At 38.7% G+C, this 24,795-nt stretch overlaps 1 protein-coding gene across 8 annotated transcripts in view; it reads left to right on the plus strand.

The window, feature by feature from the left end:
• Positions 1–24,795, plus strand: part of SLC39A10 (solute carrier family 39 member 10) — a 75,079-nt gene that overhangs the window by 42,342 nt on the left and 7,942 nt on the right. For all 8 annotated transcript variants that reach the window (XM_032115113.1, XM_032115105.1, XM_032115110.1 and 5 more), the window contains 7 exons: positions 11,193–12,266; positions 13,284–13,485; positions 17,913–18,082; positions 19,077–19,295; positions 20,622–20,742; positions 22,021–22,389; positions 24,195–24,275. In XM_032115113.1, coding sequence (XP_031971004.1) covers positions 11,202–12,266; positions 13,284–13,485; positions 17,913–18,082; positions 19,077–19,295; positions 20,622–20,742; positions 22,021–22,389; positions 24,195–24,275 — 2,227 coding nt within the window. In that variant the 5' untranslated portion in view covers positions 11,193–11,201. The remainder of the gene's footprint in view (positions 1–11,192; positions 12,267–13,283; positions 13,486–17,912; positions 18,083–19,076; positions 19,296–20,621; positions 20,743–22,020; positions 22,390–24,194; positions 24,276–24,795) is intronic.

A 24,795-nucleotide genomic window follows, 5' to 3' on the forward strand; every position in this document is an offset into this window, starting at 1 on the left:
CATGTTCTAGAAAGTTTAGTTGTCATGAAAAAGTACATGCTGACCATCATTAGATGGTGTGACAGAAATGTATACGTATAGCAAAATTAATATATCCAACTTGGCATAGGTTTTCTTCATGGTCTTCACTAAGTAAGTCAAGCAACTGTTTACTCTTTCTATTCATAATACATTTTCTGCAAAGCAATGGCTGATTCAAGTCTCTGAAGAGACTTTTTAAATAGTGCCTAGACCGCATGGACTTCAAGTTTGTGTGTATATAGTCCCAAAGGAAGTGTGTTTGGACTTGTTTGCCTTGGCTGTCCAGTTTCAGTGTCGTTTGATCATGATTGTGCCTATTGTAAGGACTTATTCCTGTTTCTCTCACAGTTTTTACAGAAGTGGAAGTTTGTTTCAAATGTACGATGGGCACTTGATAAATCAGCGATAAAGTAAATCAATTGGAGAACACTTACGTGTTTTCATCAGATGGAATTGCTGATTAAAATTACACAAGCTACTTAAAAGCTAAACTCCATGAAAGTTTTTCTGCAAGTTATGATTTGGTTTTTACTGTAGTGAAACTTGGTAGAAGAATGGTGGTATCTGTACAAACTGTTGGACAGTAGAAAGGATGGACATTCATAACTGCATGTGTCAGCAATGAAAATGATACAGAACGAGAAAATCTCATTCCATTTTCTTCTCAGTTCGACAGTCAACTGCCAGAAGACTTGCTATTTCATAGCATGTTATTTTATAGCATGTTTTCAGAATTGTCTGATGTACCTTGACTTTCTGTAACACATTTAAAAATGTCAGAAGTTTCAGAGAAGGGAAGTTTAATGGCAGTTCTGTTCCTTGGGCAGGTATGCTTTTCACAGGATTGAGTGTTATTTAGGTGCAGGGTGAGTTCTGTGAATACTGAGAATTTATGCCTTTTGGAACCAATTTCTATTCCAATGTGAAGAGAATCGGTATAACTTCCTGGTTTTCTGTGGGAGTCCAACTTAATTTAGAGAGCAATTATTTGAAACAATTTTATCATATGAAAAGTATCATCTTTGGGGGTGGGCTACTGAAGTTACCTTAAATGAAACTTGTAATCTAATCTTGCTGATAAAGGTGTGAACTAATACTTGATGCAGAAAGAATTTGACTGCTCTTAAATAATTTTTAATTACAGCTGAGGTATTACTTGAAATACACCTAATAAGGTCTGGTAAGGAAATGTGTACCAATTAGGCAAAGCTAATAAAACCATTTTTTTTCTAAATTTCAAAAACTGATTGATATGCTGGAAACCGTGTTCTGCCATGGTGTAACCTCCTAAAGGAAAGAAAGGTATGTGCTGCATCAGTCTGCCTATTCGTAGTATTTTAAGTGCTGTTGAATCAGTGCCATCCCTCCAGGCTTTTTGGATGTAATAAAAATCTGAGGACTAAAGTAGTTAAATGGTTGTTTGAAGTCACTTTTGTTACCTCTTGTGATAGTCCAAAGTCTGTACAGGTTTTAATACCCAGAAAGCTGGAAAGCAGCATGAAAGACTTGGAAGAGGATGGTTTGCTGATGTCAGTCTCTAAAGCTTCTGAGAAGAAGAGGATGTTGGAATTACATGTAGGGTGTTGTACCCATGCTGGGGGACATGATTCATTAGACTGGAAACGTTCTCATCTTTTATCACATTGTGCTGCCTCATCTCCCATTCCATTCCTTTCCTGGCTGCTTTTTCTGTTGCTGCAGAGGAGGAATGACTCAGCTGCTGTCTTTTCTCTCCCAGCTGTCAAGGACCCAAGAGCTTCATTCTCATCTGGCTGTCACCTTTCTGTAGCCTCATAAAGTTTGTGAGAGAAACCTGCCCCTCTTTTTGTTCTGTGTTGACAGTCACATCGGTATTAAACAAAGTAGTGTGTCTATACAAAATGTGGAGTATTAACAGAGGAGTTAAAACTCCAGAGAGAGAGAGTTTCTGGACTGTTAAAGAGGTACAGAAAGTTGTATAAGCATTCCATTTGGTGCTTAAGTGATAAAGACACACAGTTCTGAAGTCACTGAGGTAGCTAAACCAATCTAGATTTGGGAGAGTCTGTGTAGTACTGGGAGATAGATGTATAACTGATCATGTCTGAAAGTCATCAATCTAAGTCGTGGTTGGTTAGATAAGATAAAATGCATATGTGAGATAAAATGCTCTTCAGATTAAGAATGTATGAAAGAAGTTTTATGCAGAATTTGCATAAAATTGTAAATATAACCAAGAGAGACTTTGTGCAGTGTTTCTGCATGTAGGGTATAAATGCTTTAGAAATAGTGTCTAATCACAGTTCCTAGTAAAGACCACTGTAATACAACATGAATTCCAGACCGGTGTTTTCATACAGTTTATGTATAGAGGTCTCAAGATGACCTGATCTGTACCACATCAGTAAATTGCTCTTTAGGGTGATGATTATAAATGAAAAAAAATAATACATTGAATTCTCAAAGATAACTGTAAATGATAAATTATTTACAGCTGGTGATTTGATATCTATAAATAGTTCCTCTTTAACCCAGCTAATTGCTGATAATAGCATGCAACCATACTGAGATTGGAGTATCAAAGAAAAAGGAAAAATATATGTAATCTTCAAGGTATTCTCTTTTAGACATTGTTCAACATGATTCTTTTTGTGGATTTTTTTTGAGTAATATCTTTGTTAATATTGTTTTGCATATTAAATAGGATTGAGTAGCACTGCATCCCATCTAGGATTGTTCATGGCAGCCATATGTCATTTGTACAGCTGGCAGCTGAGTTCAATTCATCTTACAAAATACCTAATAAGGCAACAAGTGAGTGTTTCTGCAAGGGGGAGTAGTGAGCCAGGTGTGCTTCTCAGTCCTGCTTTGGCGCTGCAGGCACTGCTTCATTCATATCATGTACAGAGCAGTCGAGAAAAATCTGCTTTACTGTCAAGTGGAAGATTGTACTCTGTGTTTCACATGATGGTTACATTGCTTCTCAGGGCTCTGTGCAATTTCTGTAATCCATTCCTGTCAGGGAAGGCCTCTTTCTATCAGGGCTCCACTACCTTGGTAAGTACTCTCATTTAAATGCACACAGTATCATATAGGCCATATATGTTGTCTGGTGCTGTTTGCAGAATATAGAAGCATTTTTTTGTGCTGACCTGAACATCAGTCTCTAGAAGACAGTGTCTCAGCCTAAAAGTACAGTTTTAAATTGTACTAGCATACATTAAAACTTAAGAAGTACTACTTAGCTGCAGTCCAAATAACGTGGTTGCCTTGCAATACTAAGTTCTTATGCTAAATACAAAATACTCCTCTTTATTAGATGTCTGATACAATACATTAACAGGATAGATTTCCATCCTTGCTGTTCTGAGCTATGTTTTGAGGCAATTGTCCAGCAGAGGCATTGCATTATATTAACAAGGCCCGCTTGCTCCCAGACCGTACATTCAGTTCACAAATACACAGTAGCTGCAGCAGGATATATATATAAAATTTTGCTTTTCATTGTAGTATGTCCATAGCTAGTTATTTTTTCACTGAGTTGCTGTCTTTGTACTCCTGATAATAGATTGAGTTTTGTAAAGTGTGTAGTCTAAGTTGATGCATAGGTATCTTGAAGAGTGTGATACAGAGTCCCAGAAGTTCATTCTTGGTGTCTTTAGGCAAAGATTTTTATGCTGGCTTTTGCTAACTATGTATGTTCAGTAGTAGGGAGAGGAATTTGAGGGGTTAATGCTGACTCTTGAAAGAACTGATGAAGATGAGATGCTTTAATAAGAATGCAGCAAGTATAGCAAATTATTATTCTGTTTCCATTGTATCAAACTTTGTAGTGCAAATTAATTGCGGTAAACAGTTACACTGAGCAATGTAAAATACTTACATAGTCTTGGAAGACCATACTTTGCCTTGTATTGTACTATTGTTGAGTTCTTAAAACAGGAATAAGAAAGGCAAATTGTCACTTATTAATGGAAAATTCTGGGAGTTTCTATAAGTAAATTAATTTACGGGAATTTTCTCCATTACTTTAGCTTAATTGTTAACAGTAAATTGGCAAAGACAAAGGATTAGCTATATTTTATAAACAAAACATTCTCAAAGTGAAGCATCTAGAGGAGTACATTGCTCTTCACATGAAAGGAATGTATTTTAACTGTTGGAAAACCCCACATTCTTTGCTGAATTTTTCCGCATATCCTATGAAAAATGTGTTACAGGAGTTCCTCGTATTCAATCAAGGAGTGATTGAATAATAGTGAAATGACAAAATTATGCCACACCTGCTCTGGAGTTTTTTATTTTGGACATGCAGTTACAATTTGCTTTCGTTTTACTTCCCTTGACAATAAGCAATTCCAGACCCTTGACATTTCTGCCTCACATATTACCAGTAACATTGTGCTTCCTTGCCCTCTTCTGTTTTTAATCTTGCACTAAGGGTAATATTGGGTATTAAATACTACATTTTCATTATTTCACCTCAAACTTGTGTCCCTTCTGAGTTAATACCTTGCTAGGAAAGGTTTATAGTTCATGGTGAGTGATTTTTGAAGCCAGTCAGTATTTGTATCAGTTTGAATGGTTGCCTCCATCACCACACAAACCTGTAATGAGTAGCCATGTAGATCTTTCAGAATAATCTTGGTTAAAATAAATGATGGCTAGGAAGTGGCGTGACTTCTGTTGAGGTCTCGCTTGGAATGGTGTGAAAATGACAGATACTGGTTCAGCTGGGCATTTTCTTGGTGGATTTGCCTGTTGAAATATGTACAGCTGTTTTATGTCCTTTGTCAGACTAGTTAAGTGTTACCTTTGAATCTGCCAAGATGTCTTGACAAACTCCTTTGTCTCCCACAATTACTGGACAAAGACACATTTGGGAGCCCACTTATTCAAGATGTCAGTGGTTCCAGTAGCTGCCTGCTCTCTAGGAGTAGTAGTTCTCTTGGTTTGTTCTCTTGACTGAGTAACTTTGCTAAGAGGAATTTGAGTGGCGTGTTGACAGAGCACCTTATAAAAGTCTGTGATGGTAGTTCATTAACTAAATCTCTTATTTAGAAGTACAGATTTGATTCAATGGTACATGTTGTCAAGTAAAGAATTTGAAACCTCCTCATTCTAGGAGTAGCCTTCACAATCAGTAAAGCACTAATTTGGCATAGCACATGTAAGAAAAGTATGCTTTAGTCTCGTGTTTCAATGGGCTTCCATAATCGACAGCTTTTCTAAATTTATTTTTCTATTTTTTTTCAAGTGAGAGAAGTCATCGGCTTAGTAGTAGGCGTGAAATTCCTTTTTGGATTGTAGCTGTGATAGAGAGGGGTTTATTACAATGATGTAGGTATTAAACACTCATCCAAGATACGCCTTTTATGCCTTCTAACATACCACAAGTATTACAATGTAGTGCAAGGATGAAATACTTACAGTGGTGTAAGTTATAAGAACAATGAAAGTACTACAACTGGTTTTAACGCTTTATTAGAGATGTTGTTATATTGTGTTTTGAAGGGAAAGTTGGAGAAATTATTCTCAATGGCTTTCAATAGGAAATCTGTCCACTGCTGTTTTTTCAGTGTTACTTGAGTGCATTTTGAGGTGGGCAGTTGTTTTATTTGTGCTCTATCAAAATATTCTGTTAGACTGCAGATCAACCAGATCGGTAACTGGTGTTCCCACCTAAAGCTGGGTGGCTCTTTCTTGTGTGGACTGTGGTGTTTGTGCAGCTGCACAGTGAGCCAGATAGGAAAAGTAATCTGTCTTGAAAATAATCTCTTTTTTTTCTTTTTCTAGGCTGTTTTTCAGCAGAATGTAGTTGTACAGCTGCACGGTGAACAGATCAGCAAACAAATGTGCTGGTATCCAAAAATGGTTTTGTGGGAATGAGAACGAGAGAGTGAAGCAGTGGGGGAGGGCAGGACTGCTGCTTTAAGTGCAACACCATCTTAAAATATTTGTTGAACTTCAGCCTTGGTTCTAACCAGAACAATTTGCTTACTTTCAGTGGAAAAATGAAATATTAAAATGCAGCTGTAACTGCTTCATCTTTTCAAGTATGTCATTCTTACAAGCACTGGTTGGTATCTTAATAGGACCTAATTGAACAGTAGAATATTGGCACAAAAGTAAATTAGCTCTGTTATCAATTCTATGCATTAATAGGTGTTTCATGGACCATATCCAATTTATATATGAAAGACTGCAAATTAGGTCCTAGTGAGCAGAGCTAGTACTTACAGAATTTCCAGCTATTCTGAAGTTTTTATATTCTTTTGAGCTCTGAGAAGGATCCTGTACACAGCAATTTCTTATAAATAACTGACCCTTTGAAGAAGGCTGTCCAGGTTTTTTATGTTCAAAGTGAATGCTCCTTTCTGTATAACTGAGCTGGTAGATTGCTGCTGTATTGGTTCAAGATCATTGTACTATGCTGGGGACTTGGCTTTTCAAATACTTCACAGCTCAGATTTTTAAGAAGTATTCATGGTGTGTTCAGTTATGCATAAATGCTTTCTGTGCTCTTTAAGTCTTACCTGGTATTAACTTAGCAAATAGGGCTTGGATCAAGTAGTTAATGGTGTGTTCTTACAAAGTGCCCCTCCTACTGGGCTGTAGGTTTTCAAATGAATGAGTTTTACTGAAATCCACAAACCTGTTTCACTGGAATTGAAGAGGGAAGAAAATACAGGAGATGGGTGAGAACTTAAGTTAGAAATGGTTCACTTTAACTTTATTGATCTGTAGCGTGTTTTCCTGTTTGTATGTGCAGAAGCTAATGTCAGCATAAGACTGATAAAAACAGGTTATTACTTAGTTTAAATGGTTTTATGGCTTTTTTAAAATGTCTTTCAGTAACTACAATATATTAATTTCACATTAATTTTTAAAAAAACAATTCACCTTAAAAATGTGTGCTAGACTAATAGGATTTTGTATTCTAGTAGTTGTTAAAAATGTGAAATTTTAAAAATGAAGAGTAGGTTCATTAGCATTTTCAGATTCCAGCCTTCTTTTTGAACCAAGTATTTGTATGAAGTATTTGCACAGTTTGGGATGGGGGGGAAAGCTGCATGCATCTCTCCTGCATGTACATTGGAGTGAATACCTGCAATATAGAAAAGAAGTTAAATTTCTAGGAATTGTAAGAAAAACTGTCTTTATGTAGTCAATAACTTTATTTCAAGAAATATTTCTCTTTTTAAGAAATTGGCATTTCTCATAGAGATGTTACTCTGAGAAGTTCTTAATAGAAATGAATTACACAAGTGCTGAACTTCTTACTACCTCACAGCAAGAATGTCTTCGTTTGGTAAGGCATTCTTTGTCCTTATTTTTAGCACCTCTTGTCTCTCTGGGTTCGCTCTTGCCTTAGCTGGAGCATGTGTTTGGTGCAACTTAGGAAATCTTGCTAAGGCCCTTTACTCTCTGTGGCATTCAAGCTGAGTAACTTAGAGGAGTCAAAAATGTTTTTTGTAGATGAGCAGAACATTCTGCATAGAAAACAAGGATAAGAAAGTTGAACAACAAGGAGGAGAAACTGAAATTACTTGGGAAGGAGCGTGGGAAGGGAAGAAATCAGTGCATTTATATTAGAAATATTTCAGGTTATTAAAATTGTTGGGAGCAGACAAGAAGAAGGGTTAGGGGGAAGAAAGCTGGGCACTTAAAGTATTCTAGTCAGCACTGTACAGTGAAAAAATGCTGTACTGCATGGGCTGCAAATGCTGGAATAACAGATGTGGCTTTCATTTGAGTTTGAATTTTGTATGACCACATTATTTGAATCCAAGTTTGTTGTTTTAAGTAAAGCCTAACTCTTGAACTAGTTTTCTAGTTTCAGTGAAGCAGTTGGTGATAAATAAACAAAGATGTCCCCCCAAATCATGTTCATATTCCAGGCTTTAAGGCATAAAGTGCTATATTATGAAGAACAGTTGAAATAGCAAGCCTGGTGGATATATTTCAGAAATCCAAGGGAAATTGAATGAAAAAAGGATTTTAAAAAGAAGCAAAACCAAACCCAACTCTGATCACAGGTGCCTTTGCTTAAGTAGCTGAAACACTCTAGGCAGACAGTGGTTTGCATAGAGATGTGCTGAGTTTTCCACACAGAGAAGGTGCCTACGTACTGCTCAGGTGCTTTGACCTCGAGCCTCTGTGTGTGTGTGGATGGTTCAGTCTCTCTGCATTTGCTGGGAATGATCTCTCACGCTGCTGAGTGGGGAGGGGACGGGGTGCACTGGGCAGCACCAGGTGCTTTTGCGAAATGCCCTCTGGTGGGACACACTTCATCTTTGCCCCTGCAAATGTACACAGTCTAATTTCGGAGCTTGGCTTGGGGTGGGGTTGTCCCGCTGCCTGAGGTGTCAGGAAGGACTCCACTTGTTCTTGTTGCAGCTCAGAGAAAATGTAGCAGGTGCTGTTATTTCAGCCGTGCCCTTTACGGGTGCTGTAGTTTCTTACCAACCCACAGCTTGGAGTTGTTTTCTCTCCTGTCTGGCTGGGATTGCATTCCTGCCTGTCAGGAGGTTTGGAGGGGAGGAGGGGAGACAGCAGGGAATCAAAGGAGTCAACAGAAATAGGCAAAGGCTGGCAGCAGTAATAGGCAGAATCCTTTTCAACTTCGGTGTAGCCTTGTCCTCAGGCTGCCCTTGCATATTCTCCTGAGGGGATTTGAGGGTCTTAGTGTTGCTATAATGAGATCAGCTATATACAATTTTGTGCCACTGAAGTGTATAGAACTTGGAATTCAGCTTTCCAGTATTATACACATATGAGTACTGCCTGACAGGTTAAACGTGACAGCTATTTACAGTTGCCTAGAGAATAATGAAGCTTGTTTAAAAAGAAAGAAAGAATTAACTCTTTCTGGTTGTTCTTTTGGAAACTTTTTATTATGGGTACATTTATTTTTTAAGTATCAGTTCCATAACAAGATTTGCAATAGAAGATACAGAATATTATACAATAGAAGATCAAAATACTTTGCTAGGGTTATTACTGTTTAAACTGAAGACAGACAAGTAATTGATTTTGAAATTTGTCTGATACTGCTCAGCTCTTGTTTTTCATCAATGAATCACAATCCTAGGTTACAAACTATTTTAACCATTAGGGCATGGAGAAAAGGTACCATTCAAAGCTAAACCACAATTATGGATGCATGACTAAAGTTTCCATGTAATGTTTTAGTAGTATTGTATGAGACAGTCACATGGAAAAGATCATGAGGTTGTGAAAAGGATTATGAGCGTGCTTTAGACATGAATTTCCTGGTAGAGATATTTTAGTCTGGATCATGCTTGTTTAAATGAAAATAATTTAATTTTGCTTGTTCTGGTTCTATTACCATTATGTGGCAAAGGGGGAGAAAAGGTGTCTTACCTACGAAAGTGTTATTGCTTAATATATATATATTAATACATGAAAACAATATTTCAGTAAATTTTGGGGATGAACTTATCATACTGAACTACTTGAAAAAGTTTATCGTGGCCCTGAAATCAGTAACTGGAATGTAGGGGATTGAACTGGAGAGAAACCATGGTCATTCCAGACTGATGATTGAACATCAGCTGTTTATAAAAATAAACCACTAATGTACAATGAGTAGCCACTGACCTGTCTGATGTCCGTGGAATCAGTTTTGATGCAGATGCCTCCATCTGACACATATTCTTCTGGGCTTATATTTTTAAATGGGACAGTATTGCAAAAGAGAGTTTTGCTTTTCTAAAAAATTCTGTAAGTGTTTGAAGCTCCATTGAAAAGTGAATTTTCATATTTTGGATTTGTAGAGGTTAACAGGAGAAAGGTCTTCTGTGTTGACACATCTGTTTGCCATGTGAAGTCCTAAGAAGACAGCTCCTTCCTTTTCTCTGCCAGCCTGTTACAAGTGTAGGAGCTTCCAACAGATTTTTTGTGTGTGTGTGCAATAATGTGGTTACAAGTGTTGAAACACAAAACAGCAAGCTGGTATTTTAGGAGAATAAGATGGACTGCAAATGTTTGTGGTTTGCTGCAGAGCACTTTCCTGGCCGATTTCACAAAGCACATTTTAGTGAGCAGCTGTGGGGGGCTTGGGAAGGACAACCAGATTTCTCCTGTCTTGTGTGAGAGTCAGTGGCACTTTAGGATGTGCTGACCAGGTCACTCGTGCCCGTGAATGTAGGGCCAGTGGCAGCTCTAGTCAAGGTGCACATCAGGAACTAAAACTGCTGGCAGTGTTAAAAGCTTAAAACACAGCTGGCCTGTTTCCTGTTCCCTTACATCCTTGCATTTGCTGCAATGGTGAAAATGTAAAATGGTGAATTGTTTTCAATTCTGAACACATTTTTTGAAATTTTACAGTGTCTCCTTCATAACCTGGTGTTGAATTGCGAGTATTTTACGTGTAACACTAAATTGAAAACCACATTGTCTCAATGATATAATTTCTAAAAATCAGCACTAGCTGCTTCCAGCTTGACAATTGTCAGCAATAACAGTATTTTTTGAGTTGCATAAGCAGGTTTTTTCCATATAACCCTACTTTTAAATAGATGTCCACGTAGATCTTTGAAGTCAGTAAACCAAAGTAAAAAGTACTAAAATACGAATATTTAAGCAATACATTGAAGCTGGTTAATGACAACTTGTTTTTACATTGGTAATGGCCAATTTCAAAATAGGGAATTGTGCAGTGTGTGTTGAGTGGAGGCACTTCAGCAACACAAAAGAGAACAAATGGTATGTGGGTTTTCAGCTGTATTACCTGCCTGTCACTTCAGTGAACAGGAAAATACAGCATTGTTATTTAAAAAGAATTTTTATTCTTTTGTAGCTTGTGTTTTATCAAGATTTTCGGTATTGTAGGTTATCATAAGCATAGATGCCTCTGAAAATATGCACAAAAATGTTCTGATATGACTGACTGTAAATGTTGTTAATCTTTTTCTTATCATTGCCTCCTGTAAGTATGGTTTGTAAAACAGCATCTATAAAATACACAGAGTTTATTTCACTGTTGGATAAGAAAAGTACATTAATACAATTTCTGCAGTAAAAGTACTTCAATTGCTATTCTTTTATTGCCAATATCTAAAAAGTTTTGTGAGTGATTCAGTTGGCATAAGTACCAAACTGGTATGCCGTATAAATTGACATTGAGATTGCTTTTACAGCTAAGTGCTTCTTTGTGTTTCTTGTAGGAAACAGAGATGAAGGTACACATGCACACAAAATTTTGCATCATTTGTTTGCTGACATTTATTTTTCATCAGTGCAATCATTGCCATGGAGATGGACATAACAGTGGTCCCAAAAAGGATCGTGTACATGACCATAATGACTATCAGATCTCAAATGAATCGTACTTCCAGAATGGAGGAACAGAATCTATGCCCAGTAAATTTTCAACATTGGAAGCAGAAAATGAACAAAAATACTACATTGAAAAGATTTTTGATCGCTATGGTGAAAATGGAAGATTATCTTTTTTTGGCCTGGAAAAACTGTTAATAAGCCTTGGTTTGGGAGAGGTAAAAGTAGTGATGATAAATCATGATGATATTGGCCATGACCACGTTTCTCACTTGTATGCTTTGGAAGTGCAGGAAGGAAAGCATTTTCATCCTCATAACCATGCTCACAGCCACTCAGAGTCAGAAAACCAGACCACGGCTGGTGTGTCTGCAAAGAGAAATCATAAATGTGACACCGGGAGAGATGCAGTGGTGCCCTCAGTGAAGGAGGATGGCAAACACGTTCATAACCAGAGCCGCCGTCACCACCACCACCACCACTCGCGCCCGCACCGGCACGAGCACAATGGCACCCGCCACTCCCGCAATGATTCCATCGCTCACAGCGACCATGCAGAGCAGAGCCATGAACCTTCCACAGAGACAAACACGACTCAGGACCAGCCAGAACGGAAACAACGGAAACAGAAGAAGAAGCAAAAGAAGATCAGCGAGACGTCAGGAGACGCTACGTGGGATTACGCCCCAGAGCATGACCCTGGTGATCAGTACGAGCACAATCGTGTTCATAAACATGACCATGTCCATGATGCCTCTCACTTGCATGTGCACCACCATGACCACAGCAGTGACCGCTCTGCCAGCCACGGACACCAGGATGGCAGTTTGGGCAGTGCCGACGGGCACCGCCACACCAGCAAGCGAGAGGCATCTCACAAGCAGATCAGTGTGAGGAAACATGCTCTTCCTGCAGCACGTGGTCACAAGGATCATAGTGAAGATGAGCACGAGCATGAAGAGGTGAGTATGAAATGGAGAGCTGGTAAGTTGAGTTTCAGTGCTGTCACATAATAATTGAAGGTGCGTACCCACAAATAACAGAGAGGCACGTTTGGGACTGTAGTGTAATACAGATGGCAGAGTGACAGTGCTAAAGGTCACTGCCACAGTTCTGAGCTTTATCTGTCTGCATTTCTGTGTGCCCATCACCCATCTTTTCTCAGAGACCTATCATGCCTAGTTGTCTGCATGAAGTTGATCCTTAAAGCTTTCTGAGATACCCTGCTTACAGGTGAGGTTTTCTCCCTTCCCAGTAATGAGGAATACTGCCACCACACGCACCTTTTTTTGGACTTCTTTCTGAATCTGAGATCATTACCATCTTTGAAAACTGCACAGACATTCTTTCCTAAAACACCTGCATCTTTTCAGCACACCTCTGATACCTTTGTCCTAAGAGATTAAGAAGCAATTGCAGATGTACCTTCAGTAGCACTGTGGTCGGTGGAAGGTCTTCTATTTTGTCCTTTAGCATCCATTATTTCTGCAAGCACCATAAATCCCTTCCCCTTACAGTTAACTACAGATGCAGGACCTTGTGATGTCATAATTTTAAACTAGAAGGATGGGAGGGAGTGCCGAGTTCGAGGTTTCAAACTGCATTAAAAAGTGAAACTTAAAACACAGAAGGTTGGTAGGTAAACAGAAGGGTTTAAAAACCTATTTTGGATTTACATTTTTCCACTCTTCACCTGTTGCTCTTTCTTCATTGCTTGTACTGTGCAAAGAATATGGAAACTCCTTTTCATTGACATTTATCAAAAGTTACGTAGGTGTTGGGAGACTCGAGTTTGCAGTGCAGATATTTTTAGTGTTTCTTTCCCCTCATAAACCACTTAGATCAGTAAGACATGTTTTGGCACTGGTGGAACGTTTGGATCAAACTTTCTGCTTTGTGTTCTCAAATAATATGCTGCATTTTCCATAAGTAGAAATAGATGCTTTTATATTTAATTTGTTTGTACAATTTGCTTGCAGTGCTTAAATGCTACACAGCTGCTACGGTACTATGGTCTGGAAGCCAGCTCTCTAATATCTCCTGAGCTGTTTGTGTACATGTGTCCTGCTCTGCTATACCAGATTGAGAGAAGGCTTTGCATTGTACATTACAATGAGCTGGAAGATTTTACGAAAAGTAAAAATGCATCAGTCGAGAGTAACGATAAAACAGGTGCATCAGGTAGGTGTGTAACATCTGAAGCTTTCAAAATTATTTGCACTGTAAATATAAACTTCAGTGTCACAGCAGCCTGGTAGGTGGTGTCACAGCTTCTCCTTGGTAACCATGAATCAAGGAGGCACCTTTTGGGTTTGTACCTTTTCATCTTTTTTAACTATTATTTCCACTATTTTATGTTTGCTTGTGGTTTGTGGTGTTGTTTTTTGTTTGGTTTTTTTCCCCTCTATTGAGGCCTAACCTCTTAATATTGGGCCTGGGCATTTTGGCCTGTATATTCTTCCAACATAGCTTGAGATGCTGAATACTTGTAGTAGCAACATGAGCAAGGAAGAGAATCTTTGGAGACAAAAGCACCTCTGGGGATGACCAAGTCCACCCACAGTTTGGATTATTGCCATTCTTTAATATATGTTATGTCTTTTTTTCTTAGTGGTCCATATGTTTATCTCAAAGTTGGAAAGTTGCAGTGTTACTCTGGCATTAAATTTCTTAATAAATTTGACCTGGACCTGTTAATTCGTGAACAGAAAACAACACTTTCATCACAGTTCATTCACTGGAAAATAAGATATGAGGTGTTACCATTTTTATATTTTAGCAGTGATACAAATTTGTAGAATTGACATCCAGAATTTTTGGTGAACTTAAGAAATAAGCAAGTACAAGAGCATTTTAACTGCCATTTCTGACACTTCCCTTTTCTTACTTCCAGTGTCAATTACTCTGTACTGTTTCTCTCTAAGCACATGAAAATTTTTCCATCAAAATCCTCTGTTGGCAGTTTCAATTTTTTTGTGTGTACCTTGAGTAAAACTGAGTAGACTTCTTACCTCATTGCCATAGTTCTAAGCTAAAAATATTTTTACTGCTGTTGAAGTAGTGACTTTAAGGGCAGAACCTATTGTTGTGATTTCATAACCGAATGTACTGTTCAAATACATGTTTGCCACTGCTATCTTTCATAAATGATAATGGAACTGTTGATGTTTAGTTGCATTAAAATATTCTAAATCTAAAAAACCTTGGGTATAATGTCAGTATTTTGAAAATAAAAGTAATGTTACTATTGATTAGTACATAAGTGCTTATTAGCATCATTAGAAGTAAAGCCTGAAGTAACTACATTCTCATAGATGTTAACAACTGTTGGAAAGAATGCATTGCTGGTAATCTTTCTTAACAATTCTCGAGTCATTAGAGTAATTAACTTCCTACAGATAAATCTCCTCTAGTGACCCATCTCCTATCTTGTTAGCTGTTCAGAGATTGCTGTAACCCAGACACAGTGTGTTTTGTACAACAGCAAATTGCTTTGTGGTGTGGTCTCAGTGTAGTAAGAGCTGACCCCTGCCTTATTACCAAGAGCATTGCTAGAGTAGCTCTAAGCATCTTCTGCCAATTAAAATGTTAAAACCCTATACAAAACTGTCATGTTGCACATGCTTTGAACCAGTTTAATTAGGAAGCTTCTACAGATGAGTGCTTCGTTTTAAAAGATTGCATTTTATTTCTCTGTAATGAGAAAGGGAGTTGATGAATAACTCAGCTTAGAGACCTTTAACATTTTAAGAGACTTAATTTGCAAAATTAGTGAAGCTTATTGTGAATGCTTAACATGTTTTACGGCATCTGATACCTTGAGTATAAGTAACACCTTTGCCAGTTAGTTGTAAAAATTTGGGTTCGAACTTGTTGATTTGTCTCTCAAACGGTAACCTCCGGAACAGATCAGCTTGATTAGATAATGATAAATCATTCTTCTTGACAATTTCCTGTTTTCTCTTGTATTAACTACGGCAAGATTTCAGTTGATATAATAATAATTGTTCCTTCTTATGTGAGGAAATTAATCACAAAATAACAACTCCTAATTTGAGTATGGGGAGTGTAGGAGGTATAGGGCAAACATCTGTGATAGAGTAACTTAACCTATAGGTTGTAGGATTGTACTAAAATGAAAGCGTGTGCCCACCTGAGCTAATATAAACATTTTTAGATAGAAGTATTCCCCAAAGTTAGGAGGATGCAGTCACTTTTAAACATGAGCTTTCTGAGGTTTACTTTACTTTTAGTTAAAGTTTTCAAAAAATCATAACAGGCTAGTGTTGCTTCTGTTCATTGATACCAACCTGTGAGTTTTCCATTACCTCTGCTAGTGTGGTTTTCTAAAGGAAGGTAATTTATTTAACTGATGGCCAAAAACTTAGGAAGCCATGTTGGGTTTTCTTCCTGTAATTTCAGACAGTTCTGCAACATCATCTAGGCTCATAGAATTGAGCTTTCCCAGTGTACCTGCTGGAAGAGGGGGCATTGTCACCACTGAGGACTCCTGGAAAGGACAGGCACACCCTGCTAGGAACAAAGCCAATAGAAGTCACTCGAGTAAACAGGGAGCTGTTTGTTTAAAGATGGAGATCGCCTCGAGCTGTTGATGAGATGTATTTCAGATCAGATACGAGCTGTAACTCTGCCTGTGCAGATGCCAGTGCTCCCTGGAGCTCGATCCGAGAGGGGCACAGATACCATATTCTAATCTCATGGGCCTTATCTTAGTCATGATGCCGTGTTTAGGTCCTGTAGCATTCACAGGAGTATTCCAGCCCCTCAGAGGTGTGTCTGCCAAATCTGCTGTGATACATGAAACTTAAGCCTTTCCTTTTTTCTCCATGTAAGGCTGTTGATCATCTAACCTGGCACTTAGCACCAGAGTATGTCCAGACTGGGGGCAGCCTCCTGCCCAATGGCTGTGTCATTTTTTATTTGGGCTGCTTGTGCATGTGTTCGTGGTTGAGCATTGAAGGACAGGTCCACATACTCTGGGTTTCAGCAGAGCCTGTCAATCCAGGGTACGTGGCTGAAGTGCTCTGGGGATCAGTCAAGGCTGTGGCAGTATTTTGGTTATTGGGGTCCTGCTTCAACTTTAGACCTACTTTAGTATTCCTGTTGTCCAGCCTGTGTTTTTTGGTTCCTCATCTGACAGCAGACCTTGCCTTATCACCAACTCTTTCTCTCTGGTCTCGGTACTCCTGTCTGTCAGTGCACACCTCATACTGTCTAAAGCTTTTTCCAGTCATTTCCTCCCAGTGGATGTGGCCTTGTACACCTTGCATTTCAGTTGGACTGTTTCCTTTTTTGCAGTGTTGTGGAATGACAGCTACAGATTTTATAAGAATGGATATCCCAAAACAAAATTTGAAGTAGCAGATGTTGTGAGCTTTGGTGTTGAACGAGACCGAGCCTGCAGCATCCACACTTCTGTTGGCAAATTCTTGTCAAATCTGCTCCATAGTGGGTTTGGTACAGACAGAATTCTTGGGATGTTTCACCCTGATGTTGACACTGAGCAGCTACAACATATTTGTTCCTTTTTTCTTCTCCTCTCACCCATACCCTGCCCCATTTTCCAGGATGTTTTCCCCTACTTGGGGACCCTCACAGATGCAAGGAAAGTCAGATCGTGCTGTGAAATGTGGAAATGTTAGTGATTTTGAATCAGGAGTTGTTAACTTGTATTAAAGTTGGCAAGTTGTATAAACGTTTTTGAATAAAAATGGAGCTAGAAAAAAACCCTGGAAGAAAATCAAAGCCTTTATGCTAAAACTTAAAGAAAATATTTTATTAGGTTGGGATGCTGACTGCAAGAGCCACGTCTCTTTGTTTATAGCATCTGTTTGTTGTGTAATTCCTTCTTCTCAATGTCATGTAGAAATTTTCACATCTTCCCTAATTACCAAGAATATGTTGGGTGTACCACATTCCATTATCACTTCTTCTAATGGCAGCAGCAGAGATTCTCAGGCAAAATAAATGCTGCTATTTGGTGGTAGCAAGTTGCTTTCAGCTTTTCAAGCTCTTATTGTAGCATTCGATTTTAGAGTTCTTCTGCCAAAGGTTGAGGCTTCTCATGAATAAAAATGTATGTTTCAAAGCACCAGGTGAAATAAATAGTGTCAAACTAAATATGTGACTCCAAACAGGGGAAGAAATATGGAATCCAGAAAAAATTTGCATCAGAACCATATTAAAAACAACTGTTAAATACACATTAGTGCTTGTAGTGCCCTAGTAAGTTAAGCAGCAGAGATGGTTTTGTTCTGATATGAAACCTTTTGCCTTTTGTTACATAAAGGGCTGCAAAGCTGAAACTTAACAGTCAGGAATAATTGCTGGGCTCTTTTTAGCTAGTTGTCTTCTCATGTCTCACTGTATTATACTGTACTGTGAGTAAGCCTGTGTTTGTTTGGGGTTTTTTTTGCTGTGAACTTCAGTATTGCCTTTGTATTTTTCAGCACCTTTTGAATGACTAATCACACAACTTAGGTTAAAGGAAAGTCACCTTCTTAAGAGATTGTTGAAAGTCATTAATCAGTCTTAAAAGTTTTCCAGGTGTTGTTCTGATAACCTTTCTGTGTTCATTTCTTCCACAGCCTGGTTTTGTGGTATCATCTCTATCACCGTCATTAGCCTGCTTTCCTTGCTAGGTGTGATCTTGGTTCCCATCATTAACCAATGGTGCTTCAAATTTCTTCTAACTTTCTTGGTAGCTCTGGCTGTAGGAACAATGAGTGGAGATGCACTGCTCCATCTCTTGCCACATGTAAGTATTGTCTCCTTAACCTTTTATTCTTAACTGTAAATGAGTCTAGAATTTTCAAGGAACTGTTTGATAGTGTCAATAAATAAATGTTCACTGATGCACACGTAGATTGACTTGACTGTGAAAGACACCCTGAAACACTGTTGGAGACTTTCTGCTAACAAAAAGAAAGGAAATGTGTTCCCCCCACAAAAAAAGGGGGGCAGGGGGGAAGTAGTTGTGTATTCATAGTTGAACTGATGTCACACTATTCTAAAACGCTCATGAGCCCGACGAGTATTTTAAAGTTAGCAGTATTGCTGTCTCTTGTTTACTGATAGTTGTGTATCAGTACCACCTAAAAGTATTTCCTGGGGATTAACCTGCCTGGTTACTACATTTGGGGGAGAAAGTAACCTCTAATGTACTGAATCAAGCAATTGCCAAGTTCCTGGGAAGGTAAGCACCTTTTAATTTGTGATGGTGTACTGTAATTCTAAAAAGGGGAAATGTTCTAGAATTTTGTTACCTCATTTGTTTAGCACAAAGACTAATATTTCCATGTTTTCTTTGTATAATTCTAATACACATTTTTGGTCATGGTTTTGGGGTTCTTTTTAAGTCTATATTTCAGATCAGAATTAAGGCTGTAATTGACTGTAATGGTTTAAAAAATCATAAGGCTTGGTTGCTAATGGGAGTGTAAGAATGGTAATTCCTTGTCACATTTCTGACTGTTAGTCTCATCTTCAGCATTGTGAGAGAAAAGCTGAAGCTAGATTATCTACCTCGCTCAAAAAAAAAGAATTCCCAGAGGAATTCTTTTAATTGATTAGTGTAATGAATAGTCATTTGAAAAACATACATGGCAAGATGTTTTAGTGTGAAGAAAAGCCAAAAAAGGGTGGGGGTTTCTGTTATTTTTTCTGGCCCAGTGCCACATTGTTTCACCTGAGCTCAGTGCCATTTCAATGTCAGATTGCCCCAGTGGAGTCACTGTTGTCTCTCCCACCAGTCCCATGGAGGCCACAACCACAGCCACCACCATGGCCAAGGCCATGTGCACGAGCACAGGCGCTCCCACCGGCACAGCCACGCACATGCGGCACACGCTGAGGGCTTTCTGGAGGAAAATGACCCAGTGCTCAAAGGGCTCTTGGCACTTGGAGGCATTTATGTTCTGTTCATCATTGAGCATTGTATAAGAATGTACAAACATTACAATAAGCAAAAGGTATGTACTAAAATTGTTTGCTGTTTAAAAATGCATTACCTAAAGTTACCGTGTGAGTGCTGAGGAATTGTCTGCTTCACTCTGTGAACGAGTGCTGCTGCTCTGTATTCTGTCTGATGCTATGTGATGGATCCCTTTCCTAAAGAAGTTGCTTTTCTCAACAAGGTAACTTGGGAAAACAGTGTAGAAATCTGATGGAGGAAGCTGCAGCTCTCTGGCCACTACATCTGGAGGCAGATTTAAGTAAAAGAGTGTGCAGCTCTTCCTCTACAGCGCCCTGGAGTTTTTTGCAGAAACGGGAGAAGCAGTGTGTAAGGAGCACCTGGTTATAGAGCCAGCAATCGCCAGACAATTTACAAGAAATTCAGCAGTATGCTAATATCTAACAATGCCAGTGTAACAGAGGTATCCAGGTTTTCCACATCAGAAAAATGCTAAAATTTTCAGACCTCCTGTTTTCTATAAATTGCCAGTCAAATTTTAACTTGTTTTTCTAAAAATTATTGGATTCTTAGTCCTTGGGGCATTCTGTATTTATGATGGGGGTATAAAAGGAGAGCAGGTACCCTGGGGAGTGTGAGTGTGCATGGAAATTCAGTTTTAGCTTTTGCCTTTATCATTCAGCTTAGAGAAGAAAATTATTTTGGTGAAACTCCACCTGCTTCTCCCAAAATGACTGTGAAAACTTTTCAGGTTCTCTGTTTTCACATCAGACTTGCTGTCTGAGCTGGACAGGCAGCAAAAGATTTTCTGTGTTGGAGGAGGCATGTCTTAGATCTTCTGATAAGGATACAAACAGTCACATTGGGCATATCTTCTTTGAGATTAATTAAATAATTAAATCCCCTAGGCTGCTTTGGCAAATCCTTGGGGTCTGCTGTATGGGCTGCAGATAGAGAAAGGCTTGCTGCTTTCTTAAAGGAAAATACAAGGAAGTTACAGGAATATAAAACAAAATAATGAACAAATTAGAGGAGCTGTTCTTGCTGCATGTTTGCTTTCTTGAACAAATCTTAATAGCTGCATGGGAGTATTTCTGGGCTGTGAGAGCAATCCTTGTCAGAATGTCCCTTCTTACTAAAGTGAAATATATCTGTGTGTGTGTTTGGGCGTGAGATTCCGTGGTAGGTAGCTAAGAACTCCCACTGGGATAGGTGTTGTTGCTGAGCCTTAAAGATCAATATTCTGAAGTAACATTTTTCTGTTATGCATGGTACGAGAGAGTAGCTCAGTCTATTTAGAAGAGAATTTTGGACAGCATTTCAGTTCCTGTTATTTCCATCAATGTCCATTTACAAACCAAATGTTACCTGTTTTCTGTTGCAGAGTAAGCAGAAATGGTGCAAAAAAAACCAGACTGAAGAGTCACCAATTGGAAGGAAACTTTCTGATCACAAATTAAATAACAGACCAGATGCTGACTGGCTCCAGCTGAAACCCCTTGCAGGTAGGCAGTTATTGTCAGAATTCTCTCCGATTGTGAGATCCAAAGTAGGAGCAGGTTACTGGGGCATGGTGTGTAGCATGTAACCTCTTGTACAGTTTTGCTGCTATTATGCAAATTATTGTTAATAAGACTTAATAGGCTTTTCCCTATTAAATCGGTTTTTATTTTTTCCTTAGATCTGAGAGCACTCTGAACATTTCCTAATACATCGTACAGATAGTTCTCAGACTTCTGAAGCAGTCATGTTTTGGGTGGCTGTGGGTCGTTGGGAGTTTGTTTGTTTGTTTGTTTTCAGGGTGTGTTTTGGTTAAGCTGTGCCTTATTAGATCAACCCTGGCAAAAATTAGATCAAAAACGAACACCCACACAATGAATATATCTGTTCCACTTTGAAGATTCCAGCATCTGACCAGTCACAGATAAACAAAATCTGTTTCTTTCCATAAATACAACCGAGTATCCTGAATATTCCTCAAGTATCCAAAACAACTTTTGCACGCTGTTCCTTCATGACAGCCTGTGAATGCTCATGCTGTGTGTACCCAGAAGAAATGGTCTATCCCCCTTCTCACAGGGTGAGAGAAGGGCAAAGGCTTTGCTTCATAACCTTCCCGTTCTGTTCCCTTGCATGGCTGCAGAATTAATTTCTTGATGAAGAACCTATACAAATTTGTATTTGTACAAATTAGGTTTATTTAATTGGATTGGTTTGTAGAAGGGAGAGTTAGGACTGCAGCCTGCTCCACTCAAATGGGATTTGGGGCACTGTCACAGAGCATGGAAAGTCTTTCAGCAGTGCAGGGATTGGAACATGCATTTGAAATGTCTGCATGACAGTGGAGGCTGAGCTGTGACCTGTATGGGCATGTGCAGGCAGAGCCAGGTAGGGTTTCCTGAGCCATTCAGATCCCATCTAGAGCCCTAAGACATTATCATCATTCTGCAACTCTCCTTTGCCAATGTTGAACCATAAACTTTGTCAGTAGCAAAATTACAGGCATGAGCGTAGGCTGGGCTAAAACTGGCTTTGAGTGCTACGGATACAGTGCTGCTGCCTTGTAGTAGAGACTTTTATATATTGTACATGCAAATCAGTGAAAAAATATCTCAATGAGGGGCTTAGTTTTTGGATTGAATGCTGATATCAAGGTTACTAGACTGGGATGTGCTAAAATAGTTGTTTTGCTTTCCCAGAGCAGTTAACTCTTAGTTCAGGGGTGCAGTGGTGGCTGTTAAACAGGAATGAACTCAGTGTCTCTCCCAACTGGTTCGATGTAGGAGCAGACGACTCGGTTCTGTCTGAAGATCGACTGAATGAAACTGAACTCACTGACTTGGATGGGCAGCTGGAGCCCCCTCCCAAAAACTTCTTGTCTGTAGAGGAGGACAACAACCTGCGCCACTCTCACAACGATGTCTCCCACGCTGCCCAAGAGCACGAGCTGCACGATTCCGAGTATGACAGCCATGGCGAAGATAAAATGATAGCTAGAAAACACAGTCACCACTGGCATCACAAACATTCCCATCATTCCCATGGCCACTGTCATTCTGGAAAAGACCTGAAAGATACTGGGATAGCTAATATTGCTTGGATGGTAATTATGGGAGATGGCATTCACAACTTTAGTGATGGCTTAGCAATCGGTAAGCAAAAGCACTGAGTATTTCTCAACAGTTTCTCCTTACCTTTAGTAACTCTGCTAATATTTGACTTATCAGTGATCACAGGTAAGGCTTCCAGTTAGCACCTGTGGTTACTGGCATTGTTCAATCTCCTGCAGAGCCGAAACTAAAAGGCTGTCAATTTTAATAGTTTCCCCTTTGTTAATATTCTGTGCTATTTCCACCAGAATTGTTTTATCAGTAGCAGTCACAGTCTCTGCCAGGGAGAGATTGGTGCAGACAAACCTTGGGATTTATGGAGCACAGTAACCCACATTTCTTGTTTCAGTCTTAGCTGCCTTAGAATTATAAATAAATGCCTTCCGGTCTTACTTGGAATGATATTTATGAACAATAATAGTAATACTATTTCTATTATTGTTAATATGAAGAATTATACAGCACTTGTAAATAAAAACACACTGTGAGTCAGGTTACAGAAATAATATTTTAGAATTATTACTTAGGATAATTTAATTTTTGTTTAAGCAAAATATGGTTTTGCTTCATGGTCAGTATAGATTTATTTCTAGCCAAGTGCAGAAGAAATTGAAGTGCCAAATAGATTTTATTAGATTTATTAAATCAACCTTGAGTCACACAATGCTCTAAAGGTGATTTGAATTGTGAAGTGTATTAATTTGGATATGCAAGTCTACATGGTGGGGAGAGGACTGAAGCCCACACTTGTGATTTTTTACTAAGGTAGCTGCTTAAGAGTGTGCAGGGTTCTGAGCTAATGGCAGAAGGGACACACCCATTTTGAAGAATGGGGGATAAGCTATTTATCAGGGTCTCTAGTTAACAGTGGAATCTACTGCAGTTCCTCCACTTTCTTCAGACAATTTCTAAAGAAACTAAACTCCTTAAAAATTAACTTGTTACTTCATTTTCACATTAAATGTAAGACATTTAGACAATGGCTTCTAAGGCCTAAAACAATTACCATGCCTTCTGTTGAGAACTTCACAGTATTGAAAATCCATTTCTAAATATTCCTTTATCAACCCCAAACAGCTGAATCTGTGCTAAAATGTAGATTTTAGAAAAGCATGTTCATATTTTTAATATATCAAGCTATGAGGAATCCAGAGGAAAGTTAAGTCTCCTCTCTGTCTTCAGATTATGTCTTCTCTTTCTACTTTATGCTGCCTGTTTTGACTGCTCACTGCAGGCTCTTTTTGTGCTTTTCTCTGCTACAGTACAGAAATTTAATACCAGTTTTCTCATCTCAGAATTATTTAAGGTATGAACTTAAAGTTGATTGAATTAAATTAGCTTATGCAAAAGTACTGAAAGATATATATGGCAATGTTTTTATTGTTTTCCAGGTCTGGCTTACTAATATCGCTGATATGTCTTCTAAGAATATGTACAAAGTGCTTGAGAGGTTATGGGTTAAATACTAGTTTGGATTTCCAAGCTGGAAAGGAGAGAGCCAGACTCTTGCTCATGTGCATTCCTAGCTGCCCTCATGTACTTGAGAGTTCCTAAAAATGTAAAAGTGGTGCTATTTGTTAGCTTTGTCGCCTTTATGTCTCAGTTTTGTCCAGTTGTGTTCTCTCCAGGGTTTGTCTTTCATATAAATGAGTAATAAAGGTTGCAGTGGTAATGCACATCCAGGGTACTTCCAGTATTTCCCTTATATGTAGGGACAGGACACAGACATACTGGAAAATATTAGTGTGCATTCTAACAGAAGGGTGTCAGCTCTGCAAAGTTGATTGATTTTCTGACCTGAAAATAGTGAAATATCATTTTAATTTTTTTTTCTTTTCTTTTTCTAGGAGCAGCTTTTAGTGCTGGACTGACAGGGGGAATTAGTACATCTATAGCAGTATTTTGTCACGAGCTTCCCCATGAATTAGGTAACTAAGTCTAGAAACTCTGTGCTCCATCTGTACAAAATCTTTTTCTAAAAGCTGCTGTGATACCATAATAAGCACAATGCAGTGCAGAAGCTGCAGAGGTGACCAGAACTTCAGAGGGTAAGGGAGAAATAATTGTTTCAGAGTAGGTACTACTGCAGGATTACATTGGCAGTGTCTAGTTACAGCAGTTCTGCAAAGCTTTCTGAGAGTGTTTTAATAATGTTCTTAGGAGCATGCATTTTATAGTTTCACACTACTCTGTGTGGCATTGTCTTACACAAAGTTAAGTCACATAAGTAAACACAGGTTTTTGTAAGTAAAATTCTGTGTGGGAACTCTTCAGAAGAGGCTTTGTACCAATTGTAGCCAAGTTCAGCAGGTGTGGCCATTTAGGGTAAAGCCTGTAGGCACTGTTACCAGTGCCATTGATTCTTCCCCCCCCCAGTTGAAGCGTTTCTTCTGGAGGTAGCTAACCATGATGAAACCTGTTGTTTTCACATTGCATGAAAATTTACTG

Source organism: Corvus moneduloides, chromosome 7, assembly GCF_009650955.1.
Source record: "Corvus moneduloides isolate bCorMon1 chromosome 7, bCorMon1.pri, whole genome shotgun sequence".
Taxonomy (NCBI): Eukaryota; Metazoa; Chordata; class Aves; order Passeriformes; family Corvidae; genus Corvus; species Corvus moneduloides.